The sequence below is a fragment of the Oryctolagus cuniculus genome, chromosome 5 (assembly GCF_964237555.1).
Source record: "Oryctolagus cuniculus chromosome 5, mOryCun1.1, whole genome shotgun sequence".
In the NCBI taxonomy this organism is placed as follows: domain Eukaryota; kingdom Metazoa; phylum Chordata; class Mammalia; order Lagomorpha; family Leporidae; genus Oryctolagus; species Oryctolagus cuniculus.
Genome location: NC_091436.1, coordinates 18,107,423 through 18,129,616, shown reverse-complemented (window position 1 = coordinate 18,129,616; position 22,194 = coordinate 18,107,423). Strand labels below are relative to the sequence as shown.

At 49.5% G+C, this 22,194-nt stretch overlaps 1 protein-coding gene across 1 annotated transcript; it reads right to left on the bottom strand.

The window, feature by feature from the left end:
• Positions 1-1,947: 1,947 nt before the first annotated feature.
• LOC138843152 (UL16-binding protein 2-like) lies at positions 1,948-19,741 on the bottom strand. The gene is made up of 5 exons (XM_070074495.1): positions 19,501-19,741; positions 3,622-3,879; positions 2,957-3,232; positions 2,487-2,592; positions 1,948-2,127 (listed from the first exon to the last, which is right to left on the bottom strand). The coding sequence occupies exons 1-5, from the start codon at positions 19,670-19,672 to the stop codon at positions 2,115-2,117; spliced, it is 825 nt and encodes a 274-aa protein (XP_069930596.1). The 5' UTR covers positions 19,673-19,741; the 3' UTR covers positions 1,948-2,114.
• Between the last annotated feature and the right edge of the window lie 2,453 nt (positions 19,742-22,194).

Genomic DNA, 22,194 nt, shown 5'->3' with positions numbered 1-22,194 from the left:
ATCAGAAAGATCATTCGCAAGGACCAAGTGGGATGTATCCCTGGTATAAAGGGATGGTACAATATTCACAAATCCATGTGAAACATCACATTAGCAAATTGAAGAACAAAAACCATACGATTTTCTCAATAGATACAGAGAAAGCATTTGATGAAATACAGCACCCTCTCATGATGAAAACTCTAAGCCAATTGGGTATAGAAGGAACATTCCTCAACCCGATCAATTTATGACAAACACATGGCCATTGTCCTATGAATGAGGAAAAGCTGGAAGCATTCTCACAGAGATCTGTGAGATCTGGTACCAGACAAGGATGCACACTCTCACAATTGCTATTCAATACAGTCCTGGAAGTTTTAGTCAGAGCCATTTGACAAGAAAAAGAAATCAAAAGGGGCTGGCGCCTCGGCTCAATAGGCTAATCCTCTGCATGTGGCGCCGGCATACCGGATTCTAGTCTGGTTGGGGCACCGGATTCTGTCCTGGTTGCCCCTCTTCCAGGCCAGCTCTCTGCTGTGGCCCGGGATTGCAGTGGAGGATGGCCCAAGTGCTTGGACCCTGCATCCGCATGGGAGACCAGGAGAAGCACCTGGCTCCCGCCTTTGGATCAGCACAGTGTTCTGGCCACAACGTGCTGGCCGCGGTGGCCATTGGAGTGTGAACCAACAGCAAGGGAAGACCTTTCTCTCTGTCTCTCTCTCTCATTGTCCACTCTGCCTGTCAAAAAAAAAAAAAGAAAGAAAGAAAGAAAGAAATCAAGAGGATACAAGTTGAGAAGGAGGAAGTGAAACTATCTCTATTTGCAGATGACATGATTTTATATATAGGGGACCCAAAAGACTCTACCCACAGACTATTGGAACTCAGAGAAGAGTTTGGTAAAGTAGCAAGATATAAAGTTAATACACAAAAATCAACAGCCTTTGTATACACAGACAATGCCTTACCTTACACCTTACACAAAATCCACTCAAATCTGTCGAAGACCCAAGTCTATGACATGATACCATCACATTATTAGAAAACATTGGGGAAAACCCTGCAAGACATTGGCATAGGCAAAGAATTCTTAGAAAAATCCCAGAGGCACAGGCAATCAAATCCAAAATTGACAAATGGGATTACTTCAAATTGAGAAGCTTCTGCACTGCAAAGGAAATGCTCAGCAAAGTGAAGAGGCAACTGGTAAAATGGCAGAAATTACTTACCAACTATGCAACTGCTAAAGGATTAATAACCAGAATATGAAAAGAGATCACGAAACTCCACAACAGCAAACAATCCAGTCAAGAAATGAACTAAAGACTTAAACAGGCATTTTTCCAAGGAGGAAATCCAAATGACCAACAGACACCCTAAAAAACGCTCAGGGTCACTAGCCCTCAGGGAAATGCAAATCAAAATTGCAGTGAGGTTTCACCTCACCCCTGTCATAATGGGTTTCATACAGAAATCAATAAACAACATGGCTGGTGTGGATTTGTGGGAAAACGTACCCTAATCCATGGTTGGTAGGAATTAAACTGGTACAGCTACTGTGGAATGTCAGTATTGAGTTACCTCAGAAATTTGAATAGAGACCAAGCATATGACCCAGCCATCCCACTCCTGGGATTTTACCAAGTGAAATGAAATCAGCATATGAAAGAGTTATCTGTACCCTCATGTTTATTGCAATTCAACTCACAATAGCTAAGATATGGAATCAACCCCAATGCCCATTAACTGAAGACTGGATAAAAGAAGTTTTGTGATGAGTACGTATGCATCGACTGTTGAATTCTTTACTTAGGATATGCTAAGTTGATCTCTGTATATAAAGATAATTAAACATGAATCTTAATGAAGAATGGGATGGGAGAGGGAGTAGGAGATGGGATGGTTTGCAGGTGGGAGGGTGGTTATAGGAAGAAAAACCACTATAATCCAAAAGTTGTAATTTTGAAATTTGTATTTATTAAATAGAAATTTTAAATAAGAAAGAAAGACCAAAAAAAAAAAAAAAAGAAACTTGTGCATCAGCCTTCTCTGGCAGCCCAATGTCTCCATCCCATTTGCCTCAAGCTCTTCAAGCTTCCATATCACATCTTGCATCAACTGCACGGGTCAAGCTAGTGAAGACACCTAAGGCACAAAGGCAGAAACAGCAGGAGATCACCTGATAAGGAAAAGGGTGGGGTAGGGATGGAGGAGACAGAGGGATGGATGGTGCTCTGCATGTTCAGACGCTCAGTGTGGATTTTTTCTGACTACACTAAGAGTCCCTGGGGAAGGTGCTGGTGACTCAGAGGGTGGGGCTGGGCATTCTACTGAGGAACATGAGGTCTGCTTCTCCAGGACTCATCTCCACACAAGCAGGTCCAGCTCAGAGGGCAGGGGTGGACTCAGGGAATCCCTTTCCCATTTCCCAAGCCAGCCATCTGCCCTGTGCTTCCCTCCCGGTGCTGCCCTCCATACCTGTCACTCAGAATGGCTCCCCTTACCGGACAAGGAGGACTGAGCCGGTGAGGAGCAGGAGAAAAGTCCAGGACATGGGCATGGTGGCCATGACCTTGGATGGGACGGCTCCTGAGGTTGTGGGTGGCTGCGCTGAAATGGAAGCAGAAGATTGGAGGCCCCCATGCAGACTCCAAACCCCAGGAGAGGCCTTCCAGCTCCTGCTCCTGGGAAAGGCAGCCATGCTGTTGCTGTCATAGGGAGGGACACAGCACTGGATCACGTTCTCAGACACACACACAGACATGCACACACTGGCACAACACACACATGCATTCATGCCTACATCCTCACATGCACACACAGACACACAGCATGCACACAAATCCATGTTCCCACACACATATCCACCGGCAACCACACCATTGCACCAAAACCCTTGCACACACACATGCACATGGTGGCTTCACCTCATCTCCAGGGAAAACCCCTTCCCGCCACCCCTGGCCCTAGTTACCTGTAGACTCCAGCATCTCCTCCCTGGGCAACAAGAAGTTCCCCAGCCACCTTGTGCAGTCTCCCACGGACACCTTCCGCAAGAACTCAGTCAGCTGCCTGTCATTCTCCCAGGTTGTCTTCATCCAGCTGGCCCCAGGATGAACCTGTGCCCACATTCTGGCGTCCGGGTCAAAGAGGAGGCCGATCTGTCCATCGAAGCTGAACTGCCAGGACCCGTGCCTGCCGCCGCTGGCTCCACACTGACAGCACATCCTGCCCTGCAGGCTCCAGGGATCTGCCCCCATTGGAAAGACATTGTCAGAGATCAGTCTTGACAGGTCCTCTGCCCCACCTGGGATCCACTTCTCCCATCCGTTTCTCTGGTATCTCCTGGCCCTGCTCTGTCCTCTGCATCCTGCACTTCCTCCTGGGGCACTTGAGTGGGGCCAACTTGCAACTTCACAGAAACATAAGGAAGTCCCCATGCCCAGATCAGTCTTGACAGACCCTCTGCCCCACCTGGGATCCTGCATTCCCGTCCCCTTTGCATACCTGGCCCTGATGTCCCACTTCTCCCACCTTGTCGCTGGGCCTCCAAAGGAAGAGCAGTGTCCAGTTCTGCACATGGAAATCCTCAGTCCTGGTTCACAAACCTGCCCTCTGCCCAGGGACTTTCAGGCTCACCCTTGCTTGTGGAATGTTTCATTTCGGCCACTTGCTGGTTGAGGGCGTCCACCACGTCTCGCAGCATTTCTGTCTGCTCTGCCCAGTTGTCAATGGCATCCACTTCCCTCCCAAGGGGGTCAAAAAAGCTGATCTTAGTGAAGCTGCAGTCACAGTGCAGAATCCTCCTGTCATCCACGTGACCTTGAACATCACAGCGTTGCTGTCCATGTCTGGCCTTGGGATTGACAGTTATGTTGTAGCAGAGGGAGTGACTGTCTGTGGAAGAGAAACACGAGTGAGGCGTGGGGATGAGAAAGGACTCACACTCAACCTCTCCCCCAGCTCCAAGACACTCAAGAGCCCACCTGAAGGGCGGGGCTGGGATGCAGGGAAATCAATTCCTGCCATGGCAACTCCATCACTGGCTCCTGACTTTCTCCCACCTGTGCTCCTTGTAATTCATTCAGGTTCTCTGACCAAGTACACAGGGTCCTCACATGGCCCACTAGACTCAGAGGGAGCTGGTGACAGGAGTCCTGTGTAAGCACACACAGTACCTAAGCTCACATGCATCAGAACAGAAACTCCGACACCACGTGCTTAGGAAGTGCAAACCATGGTGTGCATGGTCCCTGGGCAGCCACTGTCTTCTGGGAGCACCTGGCAGAACTGACTCCAAGAGGCAAGAGAAAGACAGAGACAGGTGTGCCTAGGAGGGCAGGACTGAGAACAAGGTTTCCCGAGAGGCAGGCAGTGGGAAACAGCAACGGCTCTCACTGCACGCCTCTGGGTGAAGGAAAGTCTAGGTAACTCGGGGAGTGAGCACACGAGGACACCAACGTCCACCACCAGAGACCGCAGATCTCCACGTACATCCCATGGACGCCGGTCCTGGGTAAAACACAGAACTCGAGCCCAGAACTTCAGTTTCCTGAGCTGGAGCCACCTGTGCCCCTCGCCTGTGAGGAACTCATGGTGGGCGCCCTGTGAAAGGCAGGCGTCTTCTTAACTGCTCCGGAGGTACTGGCTGTAGGTTAGGTAGGAAGTGAGCAGGGAGGGTGTTGGAGAGAGACCCTGGGCCACAGAGGGGCCTCTGGAGGGTGGAGAGCAGCAGGTCCGTTTAGTTCACAGTCATGGTAGGCTCCCATGGCTGGAGATCACAGGAAGCCTGTCAGGAGGGGTTGGGCAAGACCTTGACATCTGCCAGCTCACATTCCTCCCTTAAGGGAGGCCTCTCAGCTGCTGGGAGCTGTTTGAGCAGCAGCCCTGCAAGCACAGGGTGTGAGTCATCCTCCCCTGCGTGTGAAAGAAACTCCTCCTGCAGGAACTTAACACAGATTATGGGTGAGACCACCCTCTAAGGTAGCTGAGTCTGCTGGACAGGTGGTGAAGCAGGTGAACACTGGGTGAATACCAGGCTGATTCCCAGAATTCCCTCTGAGAGGATATCTAGTAACCAGCTAAGGGCTTGCAGGCCATGTAGCATCAGCTGCAACCACCCCGCTCTGAGCTTCCAGCACCACAGGAACCTCAGACAACAAGGGGGTCTTCAAGGTGCTCACAGAAAGTACATGTTCCCAGGAAAACAGGAACTCTGTATGCACAGGTTTCAAAACGTTTTCTGCGCCCAATTAGACACCTTTTCATCCCATCTCTCCACAAATTGGTTGAAGATGTGAATGAATGAATGAATGAATGAACACAGTTGTATTTGCCCCATTCTCCACGGCCAGAGCTCTGTGCTGGGAAAGGCGCCGTGTAGGGCAACTCCTACCTGGAGATCCTAGCCTGGGCCTCCAGTGTGGACAGGTAAGGCCACACCCACTACACAAGGGATGTCCACCCATTTCAGTGTGGTTCTTGGTATGGGACCGGACTCAAGAAGAGGGGGGGGGGCATCCGGCCACGGGCTAGGGGTGACCATGCAGCCTCCCAGCTGCCATCATGAGCAGGGCTCCTCACCCACGAGGTCATTCAAGAGGCAGGCCTGGCAGTCGCCACTGGACATGATTCTCTGGAGCCGGGGGTGTGGGGGCAGGGCCAGATGAGGCAAAGCAGCTGCAGGAGCAGGGAGCCTGTCCCCAGATGCCAGCACGAGGCAGCACCACTCACCCCGAGGTGAGCACACACCTGCGGCTGCAGGGAGTGTCCCCACGTGGACCCAGGACTCCGCTGGACAGCACAGAGGTAGCAGCAACGCTACAAACCACAGGACCCCACCAGAAGCCGCAGCAGGACAGAATCCACTGCTGACTCTCACGCACACACCCGAGACTCCACTCAAGAAGGACACCCTGCGGGCTGGGGCTCCAACAGCCGGGGCATTGAGGATGCCACGAACCTGGGGTGGGCAAATGGGACCCTGCTCAGATCTGGGCCCTAGTTCCTTTGCAAGTTGTCCCTGGCTGGTGATGTCACTGAGGCCACCAAGAAAAATTGAGCAGCTGGGGAGACAGATGACTCAGAGCCAGTAAGTCCCCTTTGCACACAAGTTGGCCAGCTCCTGTGAAAACAAGGCTCGTCACCTACAGTGCTGCCTCCCAGCAGCGAGGGGAAGTGCAGGACAAGGTGCCTGAACCCAGGGTGGTGGTGGGGGGATGGTGGCCCCATCCCTTCAAATTCAGGCACTGGGCTGAGGTCTGGGTGTGCCTGCCTGGGGCGACCTCTGGCAGCGGAATGACGCCATCAGGTAGGGGAGAAGTCAGGACCTGCCAGATGAGAAAGGGACAGATTGGACCTGAAGCCCGGGGCTCCTGGTCCTGTGCCAAACTAGTCTACAGGCTTCCAGTGACTAAGCGACTCAGGACAGACCAGGCCGGATGAGAAAGGCAGACTGGCAGGGAATCCCCGTATTCCTGGTCCTGTGCTGAGATGGCCCCGGGGCTCACAGGACTCATCAACTCAGGAGTGAAGTGGCCTGATGAGGCTGTGAGCGGTGGGGATAGTGGGTGGTGGCTGGCAGCAAGTGGACGCTGGTGGTTGGAGGGGGAGTTGTGGTTGCAGAGCGGAGTCGGGGGATGGCCTTCCTGTAGTGTCTGCACTCATTCGTGCCCCCTGGCTCCGTGCCCACTGACCCCAAGACGGGCCTGGGGCACCATCAGTTTCCACTGCCCCCTCCCATCCTCCTCCTGTGACCTCTAGGAGAAGGGGCCTCAGGGTAGCCACAGGCCTGCGAGGAGGTCTCCACCCTCTCTCCCAGGCCCTGCTCCCCTGCCCTGAAAGCACTCACTGGCCAGCAGTGCCCGGAGCCCGGCTGCCAGCAGAGGCAGGAGCAGAAGCAGCAGGGACGTGAAGCAGCGCAGGGCTAGCAGCTCCATCCCGGAGTGAGTGATTTCAGCACTGACTGCGTATTTAAGGACAGCCAACTCATTTACATACAGTTACAAGGACTTCTTCGCGCCACTGTCTGCTGGCCCTGTGCCCTGGAAATAGAGGGTGGAGTCAGAGCAGTTCTGAGGTAGCAGGCTGACTCCTGTCTGCCAAGTTACCTTTGCCCGCTTTCTGGCTGGGTGGAGTCGCTCCTTGGGAGGCTCAGTGCAATCCAAGACATTGTCAAAGTCTAGCACCTGCACGGCCTGGAGCACTGCAGGTGACAGCTCCCTCGCTCTCTCCCTCATTCCCTCGCTCTCTCTCTCTCCCTCTTTCCCTCTGTGTGTGCGTGCGTGTGTGTGTGTGTGTGTGTGTGTGTTGCTCTGCCTACAGAAGGAAAGGTGGAGGGAGGGTGGGGAGAAGGAGAAGGAGGAGGGAAGGAGGACAGACAGAGGAAGAACATGTGGGTGGGCTGCAGGGAGGCAGGCAGGCAGGCAGGCATCCTGGGTTCCTGGCCTTGTTAAAACCCCACTCCCGGGTGCAGAGGACCTGGGGGGCTGCTGTTCCCCTTGCAGGGCGAGAGGTGTGGATGGAGCACCCCCTGCTGCCCACTGCTGTCTCCGTTGCGAGGAGCGCGAGCTCATGGACACTAGTACATAAATAGAGCACACAGTATTTAGGAAACAAATCTTCTATCAAGTGGAACAGTTTGATGCTTGGCATTGTTGTGCCTGAGCGAGTGCGGACAGAGGAGCGCCACACACTGAAGAGTTTGAGAGTCCTTTATTGCTGGCGGCCTAGAGGGGGCTCATGCCCCAAGAACTCTCGCCCAGAGACCCAAAGCAGCAGGGTGTATAAAGGCAAAAACTGCAAAATCGGGAGAGGAATACATGGTCGCTAAGATGGTGAGGGAGCACATAGTTCCTGGGGTCAAGATAACCTAAAACCTATGCGAAATTAGTATCCATTATAATCTTGACAGTAACAGTTACAACTTAACAATCATCAATTAGAATCTTGACATTAATCCAATTATTGGTTTTAATTATATGTAGGATATAGACAAATCACATTTTTATCATTACCCCGGGTGCACCCTTTCTACTTTCAAGCTTGAGCGATCATGCTAGGGGGTTTCTGTGCTTTGCCAAGTGAGATGTAGTGGACTGCTGGTGTCCGACTGTTTTAGATCATAGTTTCAGACCAGACTCTCACGGTGGGGGGGAGGGTGCTTTCCCAGAATGGAGTCTCAGGTGCTCCACATGGAGTCCCTTCTGTCAAGGTGCTGCTTCAGCATCCAGACTCTCTTGTGCCCTCACTATGCCAGCAGCAACTGTAAAAGGGTCTGGGCTTCCACACTCCACCTTAGCTGCCTCAGACCCCACATCGAAGGCATGGCATGCACCTTCAGGGCGACAGTTAGGCTTCGGCTTCCCAGGAGCATCGGGAAGGCCTGGCCTGCAGGGCTTGAGCAGAGCACACTCTCTGATCCAGGTCCCATGCTGGACCAGGTGCCCAGGGCAGTCGCACTTTCCCTGTGGGAGCTCCCTCCCCGGGCTGTGGCTCACGCACAGTGCACACATAAGGGCCAGGGTGGGAAGTAGAAAGATAAGTAAAGTTGGAAACCTTGGCCAGCCATTATTAACCATGTCCACACAAGAGCCCACGACTGTGTCCGAGGTCCCTAGAACAAGACAGGTACCCTCTTCACCTAGCAGAGAGACATTGTTGGCCTGCACCCAGCACACCATATGCATTCAAACCTCACATTGGGTGCCAGTGGCGGGCTCATCCTGGGAGTCCCGCACACTGTCGGCATGGGTGGGGCACCAGCACTCTTCCATAAGACACACCGGAGACAAGTTTCAGGGCACACGACAGCTTTATTAGCACCAAGCACACCTTGTAAAGGGCAGGCAGAGGGCGCATAACTGATTCAGGGCAGCACTAATTCTATAGCTGAAGGTGGTATTGGTGCCACTATGCTTCTCAATCAGCTTGAAGGTCACATAGGCTCCTAGCTTTCCAGGTGGGCCTGGGCCACACCCAGGAGCGGTTTACCTGATTGGCAGAGGCAGGGCTGGGGGAAACGTGCCTGGGGCTCCTGGGCCTGCCAGCACTCAGATAACTGCATGGGCTAGGCAGGAAGTCTCACGGGATCTCCCACAGTGGAGTGTGCTACATTGGGTTGCTGGGCCAGAGTTAGAACAGGGAATGGCAAGCACAAATAGTGAAGAGATGGGATCCAAGTCATAGCACCAGTGTTACTGAACTGGGGCTAATGGCTCATGACAGGTTAAAATACAGAATCAATACATAAAAACAAAATGGTACAGACACTAACACGAAAAGGAGGGCACAGGCAGTGTCTTCCAGTCTGGATCCAAACTCTCACTGGCCCGGCTGCTTGCAGTCTCTCTCCTTATATTCAGTGTTTCTCTTTGTAACTTGGGTCTTAAACTGGGCTCTTCCAGGTGTTAATTAAAAAAGCTAACAACAACAACAAAAAAAGGACTCTTTGACCAAGTCTCCCAGGTCTTCCCTATTCCCTCAAAGGAACGCTTCCACATAGGACTCTGGGCCACTCAGCATGGAATGTGGGCTCTTGGGCTAGGCAGGGCCTACATCCTTCCTCAGCCTAATGAGGTCACAGGAGACAGAGCTCGTCCTGTTTCCCAGTAGAAGAAGGAAGGGGCTGGAGTCCCTGGGTATGGGAGCTGTAGGTGAAGAGAACTCCATATGAGTGGAGCCAAGAGGCCCAAAGGGCTGCAAGCACTTTCCACGGCCCAACAACTCCAAAGGCACCCAGTGGTGAATGTCCCAGATAGGCAGCGTCATGTCAGTCGTGTGGTCCTTGTGGTTGATTCCAGCATCACAGATGGGAGAGGCCCTGGTTAGAGAAGACAGGCGATGCCCTGCTCCAGGACAGCTCCAGCTACTCCTAGAGTCCTCTGGTCTCAGGAATTCTCCACCCCGCCCCCCCATCAGATGCAATAAAGAAGGAATTTTCCTCAGATTCTCAGCATAGATGCTGTTCCCCTGCCCGCCCACTCTGCCTCTCCGGAGAGTGGACTTTGCTTACAATAAACCTTGCTTGTTCATTTTAACCTTGGAGCATCCCAGAGTTCTCTTCCTGCAGGGGGACCAAGACCTTAGACACGTTCTCTGGTAACAGGAATGCCCTGCCCTCCGCTCTTAGGAGTTGGTTCCCAAAGGCCTTCCCACCCCTCATCCTGGGATGGGCTCAGCCTCCTCTTTGTTTGGAGGATGGAATCACTGACAATGACTCCTCAAGTGGAGAGTCCATGCTGCTTGCTGCCCACAAACCCTGTGCCTGTGTTCCTGTGCCCCAATCTCCCATGACTGGGCCCTGAATCTGCGCTACACAATCCTGAGCTGGCTAAGCCTTCTTCAACCAACAGGTCATAAACCAGCTGCTGAACCTGGTGTAGGAAAGGGCCCTTCCCTCGCCCTCCACCAGGCTGGCTCGTGGCAGTGAGAATTTCTTAGAACTCAGACAGAGAGGATTAGGTTCCGGGCAAGATGGCGGAATAGGAAGGGCGCACACTGATAGTCTGGGGAGAGATAGTTTAATAAAAGTGGAGATACTGCAGGTTCAAGGAAGAGTAGGGGAGGAAACAGCAGAAGAAACTCTTCCGGAACGCGTGATTCACAGTGGACCTGCGTGGAGAGCGTGGGAGCCCACAGTTCGGGACACCAGCGGCAGACTCAACACACCAGCGCTGGAACGCGAGGTGAGCTGAACCTCAATAGCCCGAGACACCGGCAGGCAAGCGGAGAGAGGAGACTAGAGGGAATGACCCCCGGGGGGGGGGGGAGTTCACCAGGCTAACTGGAAGAGAGAGAGAGAGAGAGAAAATAAAAAAGTGACTGGTATGGACACGGGTTTCTCTCTCTCCGCTCACCTCTCAAGGGCGAGCAAGACAAAGAGCAGGCGCCATCTTGGACATACGTCATAAGCAGAGCGACCTCAGGTCTGCACTGGCCCTGAGCCTAGCAGAAAAACCTGACTCTGGGCGGGGCGAATTAACAGGAGATTAGGACCTAGTAAATTTGTGGTGCTACTGAACTGAGACTGTGAAAAAAGAGACGGTGGGAGAGAGAACTCACAGAATTCACGTGAGTACTCTCCAGAGACGCTACCATTCCGTAACTTTGGCAACCCAGTGGGAGACTGAAGGATAATTTGAGCCCACTCTGAGGGCAGAACAGATTCCCTGGGTGGTCCTTGGGAAAGAGCTTCCAATCTCTGGCTCCTGTGGGTATATCATTTGCCTGATAACTACCTCCAACTTCGTTCAGCTGTGCGGAATTACTTCCCTTTTGTATCAAAAAAAGAAAGAGAGAGAGATCTATCACACCTAACCTGGGAGTGTCACCTTTGGCACACCAAACAGAGCTCTCAGGCCACACCCATCTCAAGCCTCTAAGGCTCCATCAAAAACAGTCCACTTAATCTAGAGTCATAGTATAACAAGAAAAAGCACCACAGTGAAGAAACCAAATATCTCCAATATGCCAAATAACAAACGCAAAAACCAAGGTAATAAAAACAAGGAAGTCACCATGAAGCCCTCAAATGAAAAAGACACCCCAATTCAAGATTATGAAGATGATGAGATAGAAGAAATGCAAGAAGCAGATCTCAAAAAATTGATAAGAACATTAAGAAGTTCTCAAAAACAAATTCTTGAACTACAGAAATCCTTAATGGACAAGATAGAAAATCTCTCTCATGAAAATGAAATATTAAGGAGGAATCAAAATGAAACAAAACAACTAGTACAACAGGAAACTGTGATAGTGACGAGAAATAATAATGAAGTGAAGAATTCAATAGATCAAATGAAAAACACAATAGAGAGCCTTACAAACAGAATGGGTGAAGCAGAAGAGAGAATATCAGACTTAGAAGACAGAGAACAGGAAAGGATACAGTCAGACCAAAGAAAAGAAGAGGAAATTAGAAATCTAAAACATATTGTCAGGAATCTTCAGGATACTATTAAAAAAACCAACATTCGGGTTCTAGGAGTTCCTGAAGGCATGGAGAGGGAGAAAGGATTAGCAGGCCTTTTTAGTGAGATATTAGCAGAAACTTTCCCAGGTTTGGAGAAGGACAGAGAAATCCTAGTACAGGAAGCTCACAGAACCCCTAATAAACACGACCAAAAGAGATCCTCACCACGACACGTTGTAATTAAACTCTCCACAGTGAAACATAAAGAAAAGATCCTAAAATGTGCAAGAGAGAAACGTCAGATTACTCTCAGAGGATCTCCAATCAGACTCACAGCTGACTTCTCATCAGAAACTCTACAAGCTAGGAGGGAATGGCGAGATATAGCCCAGGTACTAAGAGAGAACAACTGCCAGCCCAGAATATTATATCCTGCAAAGCTATCATCTGTGAATGAAGGTGAAATAAAGACTTTTCATAGCAAACAGAAATTGAAAGAATTTGTTGCCACCTGTCCAGCCCTGCAAAAGATGCTTAAAGATGTGTTACACACAGAAACACAGAAACACGGTCATCAATATGAAAGAAGGTAAAGGAAGGAAACCTCACAGCAAAAGATCACAGGGAATTCAAAGCATATATTAGAACTTATCTTTGGCAAATGGCAGGGCAAAGTTACCACTTATCATTAGTCACATTGAACGTTAATACCTGAACTGTCCAGTTAAAAGACACCGATTGGCTGATTGGGTTAAGGAACAAAACCCATCTATTTGCTGCTTACAAGAAACGCATCTTTCCAACAAAGATCCATACAGACTGAAAGTGAAAGGCTGGAAAAAGATATACCATGCCAACAGAAACGAAAAAAGAGCGGGTGTAGCCATCTTAATATCGGACAACATAAACTTTACCACAAAAACTGTTAAGAGTGACAAAGAGGGACACTATATAATGATTAAGGGATCAATTCAACAAGAAGATATAACAATTATCCATGTATATGCACCTAACTACAGGGCACCAGTTTATCTAAAAGATTTGTTAACGGACTTAAAGGGAGACTTAGACCCCAATACCATAGTACTGGGGGACTTCAATACTCCACTCTCAGAAATAGACAGATCAACAGGACAGAAGATCAACAAGGATACAGTAGATTTAAACGACACTATAGCCCAAATGGATCTAACAGATATATACAGAACTTTCAATCCTACAACTAAAGATTTTACATTCTTCTCAGCAGTACATGGAACCTTCTCTAGGATTGACCACATACTAGGACATAAAGCAAGTCTCAGCAAATTCAAAAGAATTAGAATCATACCATGCAGCTTCTCAGACCATAAAGGAATGAAGTTGGAAATTAGCAACTCAGGAATCCCTAGAGCATATGCAAGCACATGGAGATTGAACAACATGCTCCTGAATGAACAATGGGTCATAGAAGAAATCAAAAGAGAAATCAAAAACTTTCTGGAAGTAAATGAGGATAACAGCACAACATACCAAAACTTATGGGACGCAGCAAAAGCAGTGTTAAGAGGAAAGTTTATATCAATAGGTGCCTACATCAAGAAATTGGAAAGGCACCAAACAGATGAGCTTTCAATTCACCTCAGAAGAGAAATAATTAAAATCAGAGAAGAAATCAACAGGATTGAATCAAGAAAAACATTCCAAAAAATCAGCCAAACGAGGAGCTGGTTTTTTGAGAAAATAAACAAAATTGACACCCCATTGGCCCAACTAACTAAAAAAAAGAAGAGAAAAGACCCAAATCAATAAAATCAGAGATGAAAAAGGAAATGTAACAACAGACACCACAGAAATAAAAAGAATCATCAGAAATTACTACAAGGACTTGTATGCCAGCAAACAGGAAACCTATCAGAAATGGATAGATTACTGGACACATGCAACCTACCTAAATTGAACCAGGAAGACATCGAAAACCTAAACAGACCCATAACTGAGACAGAAATTGAAACAGTACTAAAGGCCCTCCCAACAAAGAAAAGCCCAGGACCAGATGAATTCACTGCTGAATTCTACCAGACATTTAAAGAAGAACTAACTCCAATTCTCAAAATATTCAGAACAATTGAAAAAGAGGGAATCCTCCCGAATTCTTTCTATGAAGCCAGCATCACCTTAATTCCTAAGCTGGGAAAGATGCAGCATTGAAAGAGAATTACAGACCAATATCCCTGATGAACATAGATGCAAAAATCCTCAATAAAATTCTCGCCAATAGAATGCAACAACACATCAGAAAGATCATCCACCCAGACCAAGTGGGATTTATCCCTGGTATGCAGGGATGGTTTAATGTGCGCAAGACAATCAATGTGATACACCACATTAACAGACTGCAGAAGAAAAACCATATGATTCTCTCAATAGATGCCGAGAAAGCATTTGATAAAATACAACACCCGTTCATGATGAAAACTCTAAGCAAACTGGGTTTGGAAGGAACATTCCTCAATACAATCAAAGCAATCTATGAAAAACCCACAGCCAACATCCTATTGAATGGGGAAAAGTTGGAAGCATTTCCACTGAGATCTGGTACCAGACAGGGATGCCCACTCTCACCACTGCTATTCAATATAGTTCTGGAGGTTCTAGCCAGAGCTATTAGGCAAGAAAAAGAAATTAAAGGGATACAAATTGGGAAGGAAGAACTCAAACTATCCCTCTTTGCAGATGACATGATTATTTAGGGGACCCAAAGAACTCTATTAAGAGACTATTAGAACTCATAGAAGATTTTGGCAAAGTAGCAGGGTATAAAATCAATGCACAAAAATCAACAGCCTTTGTATACACAGACAATGCCATGGCTGAGGAAGAACTTCTAAGATCAATCCCATTCACAATAGCTACAAAAACAATCAAATACCTTGGAATAAACTTAACCAAGGATGTTAAAGATATCTACGATGAAAATTACAGAACCTTAAAGAAAGAAATAGAAGAGGATACCAAGAAATGGAAAAATCTTCCATGCTCATGGATTGGAAGAATCAATATCATCAAAATGTCCATTCTCCCAAAAGCAATTTATAGATTCAATGCAATACCAATCAAGATACCAAAGACCTTCTTCTCAGATCTGGAAAAAATGGTGCTGAAATTTATATGGAGGCACAAGAGACCTCAAATAGCTAAACCAATCTTGTACAACAAAAACAAAGCTGGAGGCATCACAATACCAGATTTCAGGACATACTACAGGGCAGTTGTAATCAAAACAGCATGGTACTGGTACAGAAACAGATGGATAGACCAATGGAACAGAATTGAAACACCAGAAATCAACCCAAACATCTACAGCCAACTTATATTTGATCAAGGATCTAAAACCAATTCCTGGAGCAAGCACAGTCTATTCAATAAATGGTGCTGGGAAAACTGGATTTCCACGTGCAGAAGCATGAAGCAAGACCCCTACCTTACACCTTACACAAAAATCCACTCAACATGGATTAAAGACCTAAATCTACGACCTGACACCATCAAGTTACTAGAGAACATTGGAGAAACCCTTCAAGATATTGGCACAGGCAAAGAATTTCTGGAAAAGACCCGGGAGGCACAGGCAGTCAAAGCCAAAATCAACTATTGGGATTGCCTCAAATTGAGAAGTTTCTGTACTGCAAAAGGAACAGTCAGGAGAGTGAAGAGACAACTGACAGAATGGGAAAAATATTTGCAAACTATGCAACAGATAACGGGTTAATAACCAGAATCTACAAAGAGATCAAGAAACTCCACAAAAACAAAACAAACAACCCACCTAAGAGATGGGCCAAGGACCTCAATAGACATTTTTCAAAAGAGGAAATCCAAATGGCCAACAGGCACATGAAAAAATGTTCAAGGTCACTAGCAATCAGGGAAATGCAAATCAAAACCACAATGAGGTTTCACCTCACCCCGGTTAGAATGGCTCACATACAGAAATCTACCAACAACAGATGCTGGCAAGGATGTGGGGAAAAAGGGACACGAACCCACTGTTGGTGGGAATGCAAACTGGTCAAGCCACTATGGAAGTCAGTCTGGAGATTCTTCAGAAACCTGAATATAACCCTACCGTTTGACCCAGCCATCCCACTCCTTGGAATTTACCCAAAGGAATTTAAATTGGCAAACAGAAAAGCGGTCTGCACCCTAATGTTTATTGCAGCACAATTCACAATAGCCAAGACCTGGAACCAATCTAAATGCCCATCAACGGTAGACTGGATAAAGAAATTATGGGATATGTACTCTTTAGAATACTATACTGCAGTAAGAAACAATGAAATCCAGTCATTTGCAACAAAATGGAGGAACCTGGAACACATCATGCTGAGTGAACTAAGCCAGTCCCAAAGGGACAAATACCATATGTTCTCCCTGATCGGTGACAACTGACTGAACACCAAAAAGGAAACCTGTTGAAGTGAAATGGACACTATGAGAAACGGTGACTGGATCAGCATAGCCCTGACTGTTAATGAACAACTTAATACATTATCACTCTTAGTAGTTTTTTTTGTCTGTTCTACTTAATATGACTGGTTTAATTCTGTAATTAATACATAGTTATTTTTAAGTGTTGAAATTTAACTGAAATGTGATCCCTGTTAAACATAAGAGTGGGAATAAGAGAGGGAAGAGATGTACAATTTGGGACATGCTCAAGCTGACTTGCCCCAAATGGTAGAGTTAGAAACATACCAGGGGACTCCAATTTAATCCCATCAAGGTGGCATGTACCAATGCCATCTCACTAGTCCAAGTGATCAATTTCAGTTCACAATTGATCATAATGAAAGAACTAAGAGTCAAAGGGAGCACATAAACAAGTCTAGTACCTGCTAATACTAACCGATAGAATAAATAAAGGGGAGAGTGATCCAACATGGGAAGCAAGATACTCAGCAGACTCATAGAATGGCGGATGTCCTAAACAGCACTCTGGCCTCAGAATCAGCCCTAAAGGCATTCCGATCTGGCTGAAAAGCCCATGAGAGTATTTCAGGCATGGAAAGCCAAGACACTCTGGAAAAAAAAAAAAAACACCTAAATGAAAGATCTCTGTGAGTGAGATCCCAGTGGAAAGAACAGGTCTTCAAAGAAGGAGGTACCTTTCTCTGAAGGGAGGAGAGAACCACTATGACCTTGTCTAAACAAGATAAGAGTCGGAGAACTCAAGGGGCTTCCATAGCCTTGGAAACTCATGACTGGTGTATAGGGAGATTACTGATGCCATAAACAGGAGTGTCAATTTGCAAAGTCAACAACAGGAGTCACTGTGCACTTACTCCTCATGTAGGATCTCTGTCCTTAATGTGCTGTACATTGAGGCTTAATGCTATAACGAGTACTCAAACAGTATATTTCACTTTGTGTTTCTATGTGGGTGCAAACTGTTGAAATCTTTACTTATTGGATACTAAACTGATCTTCTGTTAAAAAAAAAAAAGAAGAAATTAGCAATTCCCAACTTGACTCTCACTGGGATTAAACATGACAATAGGACTGATCTGATTTCATCATCATTTAAAAAATCATCTATTATTTTTCACTTTATGTTTCTGTGTGGGAGCAAACTGTTGAAATCTTTACTTAATGTATGCTAAACTGATCTTCTGTATATAAAGAGAATTGAAAATGAATCCTCATGTGAATGGAAGGGGAGAGGGAATGGGAAAGGGGAGGGTGGTGGGTGGGAGGGACGTTATGGGGGGGAAGCCATTGTAATCCATAAGCCGTACTTTGGAAATTTATATTCATTAAATAAAAGTTAAAAAAAAAAGAATTCAGACAGAGATCAGACTAGACAGATCCTCTGCCCCACCTGGTATCCACTTCTCCCGTCCGTCCCTCTGGTATCTCCTGGCCATGCTCTGTCCTCTGCATCTTGCACTTCCTTTTGGGGCACTTGGAAGAGAGAGAAAGGGGAAGATCTTCCTTCCACTGGCTTACTGGCTCACTCCCTAAATCGCTGCAAATGGGGCCCGGTCCCTAGTACTTGGGCCATTCTCCAATGCTCTCCCAGGCACATTAGCAGGGAGTTGGATCAGAAGTGGACCAACCAGGACTTGAACTAGCACCCATATGGATGCTGGCACTGCAGATGGCGGCTTAACCCACTGTACCACAGCACCAGCCCCCAGGGCTATTCCTAATGGAGAATCAGGACATGGGCTCCCAGTGTCCCGTGCCACTCGCAGCAGGGACATGCATACCATTTGAGTGTGACTCCTGGTTTGAGACTGGGCCCTGGGAGAGAGGAGGCTTCTAGTCATGGGCTCTCGGTGACCACCAGCCTCAGGGCTGCCGTCATGAGCTGGATTCCTCACTCCCTAGGTCATGAGAAAGGCCCAGCAGCCACAGATGGACAGGATCTCAGCTGGCCGAGCAGGGCCGGAGGGAACTCAGCGACTGCAGGGGCAGGTGGCCCACTCTCTGAGATACCAGCACTTAGGCAGCACCTCCTGCCCTCAGCTCACACCTGTAGTTCCTGGACTGACCCTCTGGCCCACGTAAGCCACGCGGCTGCTGGGTAAGAGAGAAGGGACAGTAGGCCCCAAACCACAGGACTCCACTGCTATCCCTAGAGGCCACCAGAAGCCACAGGCAAGATAGGACCCACTGCTGCGTCTTACACAGGCAGCAGGGACTCCCCCTGAAGCCACCACGGCAGGGTTGCACCCAGTAGTCGGGTATTCTCATCTGGGGTAGGCAAAGTAGGATGGCGGCCAACTCTGGGCTCCATTCGTTTGCATGGCGTCTCTGTCTGCCTTGGGAATGGGGGGAGTCGGCAGGAAGCTCAGGCAGGGACAGGTGAGCTGGAGTTTCCGCCTGCCCCGCACTGTGTCTCTGTGCCCCTCACCTGTCAGCCCAGGATGCCCACTTTCCCACCACACCCTTGTGGCTCATCCAGGACCAGGAAGCAGGAGACACCATGATGGCCATGTGGAAATTAAACTCCACCTGGAGGCACCTTGAAGCCTCAGAGTGCCGCACACAAGCCCAATTTCACTGTATTTAGGCATTCGGTTAGGGCGCCTCCCTCTATCTCACAGGAGGCTGATGGAGCATGTGAATCCCTCCCTCTCCGGCTTCCCCTCCCCCCACAGGTAACTGGGGCCCACGCGTGACAGGTATCTCTGTGTGGGGTGGTCCACAGGCACGTGTGAGTGTATATTCTCTGTTAATTAAATATATTGCTCGCACGTGAGCATGGTGGTTTTTTTGTTTTGTTTTTTCCCCTCTGCTTTAAACTCTTAGCTCTGAGGCAAGCACCAGGAGTAAAGATTCAATCGCAGGCCCACAGCACTTGCACACGAGGCAGGTGAATATGAGACAGACATGAGGCAGCCACAGCTGGTCCCTATGTAGGAGGCTCCTGCCTGTGATCTCGATCTCCATCCCTGTGCACTGCAGCTGCAGGACGCCCCGCGGTTTCCGCTGCCATTGCCCTGGCTTCACCTCGCGCCCCGAGGACGCATTTTGCCCGGATTTCTCTGGCCACCGCGCTCATGCCCCACTCTCCTCGCCAGCGCCCTGTGGAGGTGCGGAGGCGCCAGAGCCCAGCTCACCTGCTGCCCGCGCCGCGAGGTGCCGTCCCGCAGCTGGAGCGGAACCTGGAAGCAAGGAAGGAACTTGCCAACTCCAGCCAGCGCCGCGGACGACCCGAACCCTGGAGTTGCCTTCTCCACACGCGGCAGGGGCACAGAAAAGCCTGCGGGTGTGCGGTGCCGCTGCAAACATGGGGCTTGTAGGAAGTGCTCACAGGTGGTGACTCAGAGCCCAGGGCTCCGCTGCCCGGTGCCGCCAGCCCGCGCCTCGCACTTCCTCTCCGCTTTCTTAAGGCTTTTTTTTTTTTTTTTTTGAATATTTTATTTTTATTGTACGCGCAGAGAAACAGAGACCTTGCATTCATTGTCTCATTCCCCAGCGCCTGCAGCAGCCAGGGCTGGGCCAGGAATCCAGGACCAAGAACTGCATGTGGGTCTCCCGGGAGGGTCACAGGGGCTCTGGTACTGGAGCTCTCACCAGCAGGGAGCGCGATCCAGGGGGAGTGGCAGGGACTGCACCCAGGCACCCCCTTAGGGATATGGGGTTCCCGAGGCTGCGGGTGCAGCCTCTTCTTCAGATGTGCCCCCCACCCCTTCCTGTCTTCATAAAACAAAGAACTCATTAAGAATAAAAGCAAACTTCTCAAAAAAAAAAAAAAAAAAAAAAAAGAAGTCTGGCCGCTCAGCGTGTTATACCTAAGCCAGTATTGGAGAATTTGGAATGAGTGATTCCCAATGCCCCAACAGGGCTGGGCTTCTGCACACTCCCTCTGGTCACTGGTAGCCCTGATTAGAGGTGGAGGAAGGGCGGGGCCGCTCTGGATCTGGTTTTAGGCACTGGGAAAGTGCCTGGGTTGTTTCTGTCTAGGGGCCAATGACGCTGGGGGGATGGAGTTGAGTTGTTCTGGCCAAAGAAGGCGTCAAGTCCTGGCAGAGGTGACTCCATGAGGTGCACCCCCCCCCCCCCGGAAGGCCTTGGCAGGAGGCACGTATGTTGCTTTGGTAATCAGGAAACAAACAACACCGAGCAGCCCTGGGAAGATGCTTTAGGACCCACCACGTGTCCCCACGCCCTGACCAGGTGGCCCCCGCCTAGAAGGAGCCCCGAAATAGTTTTGTGGCCATGCCTGGGCCCTGAAGAGACTATTTAGGGTATTTCTGCTCACTTCTCCTAGACAGGCTAGCTTAAGAAAAGACCACGTGCCTTAAAAGATAATGTGATTATGGGGGCGGGAGGGAAGCAAAAGAGCAGTAGGCTTGGCCGGCGCCATGGCTCACTAGGCTAATCCTCCACCTTGCGGCGCCGGCACACCGGGTTCTAGTCCCGGTCGGGGCACCGGATTCTGTCCCGGTTGCCCCTCTTCCAGGCCAGCTCTCTGCTGTGGCCAGGGAGTGCAGTGGAGGATGGCCCAAGTGCTTGAGCCCTGCACCCCATGGGAGACCAGGATAAGTACCTGGCTCCTGCCATCGGATCAGCGCAGTGCGCCGGCTGCAGCGTGCCAGCCATGGCGGCCATTGGAGGGTGAATCAATGGCAAAGGAAGACCTTTCTCTCTGTCTCTCTCTCACTGTCCACTCCGCCTGTCAAAAAAAAAAAAAAAAAAGAAAAAAAAAAAGAATCTTATTAAAAAAAAAAAAAAAACCAATAGGCTAGTGCTAGTTTCAGAGGGGAGGCAGGAAGCAAACATGAGGAGGCTGGAAGATGCCCCCCCCCCCCCCAGGAGCTGGCTTCCTCGTGCTGCTCAAGCACAGTTGCCGTGTGTGGCCTTGAGTGGACGTGAGGTTGCAGCTGGCCCCCAAGAACCTTCCAGACAGGTCTGCTGAAGCTGCTCCTTCTCAGGCCATGCCCCCAGGTGGTGTTTGCATATGATGGAGCTTGTGGGTTTGTTGTCCTTGTTGTTGCCTGTTTTCTAAAGGAAGAAATAACAAGAGTTGCCAGAAGGAGGAATTCTGAATTCTGTAGTGAGGTGGTCCATCCTCATTCACTGCGACTGCTGTGGAATGGACGGGACGAGGGCTTGGTCTTGAAGAGTTACCGGAAGGATCCCCAGTGCGGGGTCGGGGGGTCAGGTCAAGACTGGGCTTTGGAGACCAGCCAGGGGTTTGCAGTGGTTGAAAGCCGCCTTCACAGGAAAAGGGACACAGGGAAGAAACAGGGACAGTGCCCGGGAACTTGGCTTTGCCTTCTGGGAGTGGCTTGCCCAGTTTCCTGAAGAATTTCTGACGTTAGGAAAAGGATTTTCCCTGCTTTTGCAGAGAATCCAGCTTGAATGAATCTGAGCTGTGTGCGAACATAACCGTGCCCACCTGGCCAGAAATTCCGGGGGAGGTGCAAGAAGAGGGTTGTGGGCGGCCCTCCAAGAGGAGATGGAAGCCCCGGAGCTGCTCGGCCCGGAAGGCTGTGCTGCGGAGCTCGGGTGCTCGGCCCTTCTGCCTGCATTTGCTCTGCTGCCTCTGCACCCAGGACCCCAGCTGCACTCAGCCGGAGTGGGATAAGGACGACACAATTGCAGTCAAGGGGAGGCATCAGAGGGTTGATGGCACAGTGCAGGGAGGCTGCATCCCGTATCCGAGAACCCGTCTGAGTCTTGGTTGCTGTTTCCAGTTCAGCTTCCTGCAGATGTGACCTGGGAGTCAGCAGACGGTGGCTTAAGCACTTGGGTCCCTGCCACCCACATGGGAGACTCGGATGGAATTCTGGCTCTGGCCTGGTCCA